This window comes from Vigna radiata, chromosome 4 (assembly GCF_000741045.1).
Source record: "Vigna radiata var. radiata cultivar VC1973A chromosome 4, Vradiata_ver6, whole genome shotgun sequence".
Classification (NCBI taxonomy): Eukaryota; Viridiplantae; Streptophyta; class Magnoliopsida; order Fabales; family Fabaceae; genus Vigna; species Vigna radiata.
Window position 1 is genome coordinate 19,367,600 of NC_028354.1, and position 4,977 is coordinate 19,372,576.

The following is a 4,977-nucleotide window of genomic DNA, read 5'->3' on the forward strand; positions in this document are numbered from 1 at the left end:
TGTTTTGATCTGTTTCTGATACTCTTATTCTACTGTACCATGACTCAATCGTGGTCTATTTGCAGTACTTTGAATTCCAATAGCTACCACTGTTTCTGATAAGAAAAGATAGTCAAGTTACTGTCAACAGTTTAGGAGTTTGAATTACACCTTCTTAATCCTGATACTGTTTCTTAGTTAGATCAAATTAGTGTGAAAAAATTTGCAAAACTAAACAAATTTCATAGAGGTTTATTCATTGAGATCAAGTAGTATTGAAACTTGTTTATAGGGAAGCTATTCAAGGTAAATTTCCCAAGTTTGACATTTCTCTTACTTATGGTCTTAGGATCTCTGATGTTGTTCTTCTGGTAATATCTCAGAAACATACTTCTTCTTCTGTAAAAGACTTTTAGTTGTTTTTTATGGTAATTTCTCAGAAACATACTTCTTCTGTAAAAGACTTTTAGTTGTTTTTTAAGATTATTGCTGGTAGAATTTCAAGTGTGAATGTAAGTTTCTTATTAAGTAAAAATGAGAAAATAGAATATAATATAAGGTTGAAGATTCGTTAATTCATTATGTTAAGATTTTGGATACACTGTTAATTCTTTATATGATTAGATTCAGGTCTCATTAGTGTTTATCTATCGAGTTTATCTACCTAGTTAACCTGTTTAGGAAGATATTTAATACATTCTACTTTTTAATTTGAATTTTTTATAAATATTAATTAAAAATGACCTGAATAAAATAAAGTTGATGAACAATTTGCCTACAACTCTTCTGCATCTTAAGCTGGGTCCTCCCTGAAATATTTAGGGTTAGGAAAAAATATCAGATCTGAGAAAACAGGGGAATTCAGGGTCCTCCCTAGAAGAAACCTAATAATTTCCACTTATTCCAAAATAGGTAAGGAATGCAAGATCTATGAATAAGCAAGCAACAAATAGAGTATTCCAAAAATAGTTAGAGTGAGCAACACCAACAAGTTGAAATTCAATGAATCATAGACTAGTAAATGTGATCTATCTCAGTAGAACTAGATTGACACAGATAAAAAAAAATGTCTTTACATTCAATTCATTTATTGCCACTAAACCAACAGAACCTTTTTTTTCTCTTTTCTTCTTAATTTTTGTTTATCCAAGTGATGCAACAGCAGTTACCAAATCATTATGCAACCATGTTGGCAGAAAGAGTCAAAGATGTGGATCAAAATTACAACAAAGGGAAAGTACATGCAACTTTCTTCTGGAAAGAGGAGTAGCTAGTGAATTTGCAGCACCATATGGCAACATTGCTAACGACACATAAAACATACCATATTCCTTCTACGGAGGGAGGGGGTCCCCTGGCCTACCATTTGGTGCAGATTTTATGAATCATGAATTTTATCATCACTGCTGCAAAATAACACGGTGTAAATGATCGCCAAGTGTGCCAACTTGGTGTTCTACCAAACCCAACTAACATGGGAAAACTGTTTGACATGAATTTTTCTTCTCTTTTGACGTGCCATTCTCATCACCATTCTACACTGTTCATCTAATGTGCAACAACATTGCTCAATGGAATACTAAACATAACAACTGATATAAAAATTGTAACACATAGGGAGAGAATAATTGAAAAGGAAATAGGAAATAGGAAACATAGCATATCATTTGTAGAAGGGTCTAAAGTGCAACGTGTCCAGACACTTTGATGGGGCCCTGGATTCTACCATGGTCTAGACTATTCTAACTTCCTGTCTGAAGGAGAAAAGAAAAGATACACTTGTTGGTCAATTGCTTGTCAATTGTATGCTGCTGTATAGGCATCAACCAATGATTTTGTGCTTTCCAATCACAAGAACCAGTGGTTCCTCATCACTGCACCACTCAAACTCAAACTCAACTAATGAGATGCACGAGGCACGAAATGTAGCACACACAAGTGGTGGTACTCTCGATTGCCAAACTGTTTGATATATGGTTAATGTGTATGTGTGTGTGTGCATGTTAAAGTACAAATCAGAAAGGGTGTGGAGTTGATGCATGGCATCTTAACTCTTAACAATGGACAAAAGAATACTGATAAGTAAATTTTTCTACACCAAATCATGCAAGCCTTACTGTTAGTCGACCTTGCACATGATCAGATTAGCGTGTTTTGGACCCACTTGATTTAATGCTGAGATATAACAGCAAACAATGTTTGTAAGTATCTCTGTGTTTTTCTTGCTGCATCCTCTCTATAAGACATCACTGATTCTCACCAATATTTTATATGTTCTTTTTGAGATATCATTTAAGTACCAGAGACACTTCCTTCAATTACCTTATCTTCCCAAGTTAGGCAACCATCAATCAAGATTTTTTCTTGAATACCAAAGATGAAGGTAAGATCCACTATCAATCGTTCCTTGCAGAACAAAGTATTCAATGTGCTTCATCGTATATTTTTCTGCAGTTACTAGGCTGGATGCACAGGAAATTTCGCCAGAATAGCAGTGAACCATTCAAGGACTTGGTCATTGGTAAGTCATATATATGCTGCTAGCAAGCCACTTATTCATGTTCCTCCAAACATGCACTAACTATGTGATGATCATCAAGTAAAAAACCAGTGGTGGTATATGAAAGCAAAATATGCCATAATAGATAATAGATAACTTGATTTCTGGTGATCTTGGAATAATGGAAGGTAGTTAGGGAGAATTCAAACAGTCTCTTGCATGCACATCTGACCACAAATATGTAGGGCCATGAAGACACAGCAGTAAAATGCCTAGGTCCAACCATTTAAAGGCTATGCATAAAATTGAAATATTGTAAAAATAAATTAAATGACTGGCTAGAAATGGAAGTTGGAGCAAAAAGGTAGATTGCATAAAACTTTAAGGTAATAACTAATAAGGCCCCTAAAATCTCTTCTATTGCTTATTCTGTCATTTGTGAAAGACTAGCATAACATCATAATTAGCATGTGTAACTGAACTCTTTAATGAGATTCTACTTGATGTGTTGCCTTTAAATTACCATCTATATTCTTTAAATTTTGCTTGTTTCAGGGAATTCTTGCAATTGTCTTTCAGGGCAACCACCATTTGATGATGAACAAGCCTATCAGAAACCAAACCTCGGAATCAGACTTGCCAAACATGCTCAAAAAGGTCACAATCTTAGAAACTCTTTTGCTGGTCTAGAAGCTGCAAGAGTGGATGAAGAGTATGAGGGGGAATTCTTCCCTGGTTTCCTGGCAATTGGAACACTTGGTTCAGAACAAGTGTCTGACCCATCCACACCATCATTTCCCGTTTCTGTTGAGAGCATCACTGAAAAAGAAGATGAAGTGACTGAGAATGATCTTAAGCTTATCAATGATGAGCTAGAGAAAGTGCTGGGGGCTGAAACCAAGGATGATGTCAGCCTTGATTCTTCAAGAAGGACCAGCCATGTTAGCACTGGGAGAAGTAGCCATGTCAGCACTGGGAGAAGCAGCCATGTCAGCATAATAACACTCAGTGGAAAGCCAATAGAAGGCACAGAACCAAATGGAAATGGAGCTGCAATTTGTCCACTCCAGGGATATCTCTTTGGAACAGCCATTGAACTATCTGAAACAACTGCTGCAGCAAAGAAAGAACACAGGACTTCACTTGGGGAGCTGTTTCAGAGAAGCAAATCAGCTGAGGAGAATTTCAGTGCAAAATGTGAAAAGGAGGAAAAAAGAACTGAGAAGGAACTGGACAAATCTGCCATGAACCTGATGAAAGAAAAGCTGAAAAAAAGAATGCTCCATGCTTATTCTAAAAATTCTACTTCAATAAATGGAGGGCCTATCGATTCTGCTTCTGCAGAAACAAAGCTGAATAAGGTAAGCAACTAACAAACCATGACTAAAACCATATGCTCTTGTTTATCTACGTACAATGAATCTATAACTATTGTGCATCACCATAATCAGCATTCTTCAGATTGAGTTTTATAGCTTTGCATTTTGATGTTCTTTTCATCTTTTTATTGCCTTAAGTAACACTTTATTTATATATGGTCTTAGTCTTGGCATGTGCCATTATTCTGGTCATGACTCCAGTTATGTTTGTGGCTTCTAGATTCTCCATATGTTCCGAAAGAAAGTTCACCCCGAAAGTTCAACAGCTGCACAAAAATCTGCCAAACACCACAAGAACATGAAGAAGAAGAAAATACTCAATGATGGAGGCTACAACAAAAATGATCTGGTGCATCCAGAGGATGAAGATTCATCTGCCAACAGGGAATACTGGATCAAAACTGATGCAGATTGTAAGCATGCAACAACTATTCACAGCCCTTATATCTACGCATTCCAATTCAATTACAGAATTTCATGATTCACTTGATGAACATATCATGTCTATTTTCAGTATCACTGTTGTGTTGCTTCTTCCAGCCTGACTTAATTTTTTTTTCTGTTTTGCAGACTTAGTTCTAGAGCTGTGAGGAACCAAGAAGAAAATATTGTGTGTTCATAAGATATATTTTTCTATTAGTGATAACTAATGTTGTGTTTTTGTACTGTGAAAACTTATATGTAAGAAACGAATAATTGAGGTTGTTTCAGTGTCTACCTCACAGTGGTCAGTGTGAAATGTAAGATTTGTCCAGTAATAATCATGAAAGATGAAAAAAAAATATAGCTATTGATTGAGTTGACACATAAATTATGAATAAATCATGATGGCAGAATCCACCGTCAAATCATGAGGGTATGCAAGTTGAGCTGCGGAAATTCGATGAATCCATGTAGATGTAGATCGTGCGGTGGTGGAGGTAGGTGTATTGCATCCGCAATTTGAATAATATTATTGGATAAGTAACACGAACTCATCAAAAACACAGTTGCTTAGATTTTCTGAATGTGGCTATTTTCATAAATATCAAACATCATATCATGATGGATTGAATTGTTTTTTCGATCGAGAAAGATTAGGGAAAGGGTAAAAGTGTTTTAAGATATTTAGGGTTAATC

At 35.7% G+C, this 4,977-nt stretch overlaps 1 protein-coding gene across 2 annotated transcripts; it reads left to right on the forward strand.

Annotated features, from left to right (window-relative positions):
* Positions 1-2,229: 2,229 nt before the first annotated feature.
* On the forward strand, positions 2,230-4,722 carry LOC106758761 (protein LAZY 1). Of its 2 annotated transcripts, none has more exons than XM_014641744.2 (5): positions 2,230-2,362; positions 2,434-2,500; positions 3,035-3,840; positions 4,079-4,271; positions 4,429-4,722. In XM_014641744.2, the coding sequence occupies exons 1-5, from the start codon at positions 2,357-2,359 to the stop codon at positions 4,446-4,448; spliced, it is 1,092 nt and encodes a 363-aa protein (XP_014497230.1). In that variant the 5' UTR covers positions 2,230-2,356; the 3' UTR covers positions 4,449-4,722. The 2 variants fall into 2 exon arrangements, with proteins under 2 accessions (XP_014497230.1, XP_014497231.1); XM_014641745.2 differs by having other exon boundaries at positions 3,059-3,840.
* Positions 4,723-4,977: the final 255 nt, after the last annotated feature.

Excerpts from the sequence above, each read along its gene's own strand:
- LOC106758761 (XM_014641744.2), top strand. Across the intron at positions 3,841-4,078 it reads CAGAAACAAAGCTGAATAAG|ATTCTCCATATGTTCCGAAA; the intron begins GTAAGCAACTAA and ends TGTGGCTTCTAG. Across the intron at positions 4,272-4,428 it reads GATCAAAACTGATGCAGATT|ACTTAGTTCTAGAGCTGTGA; the intron begins GTAAGCATGCAA and ends TCTGTTTTGCAG.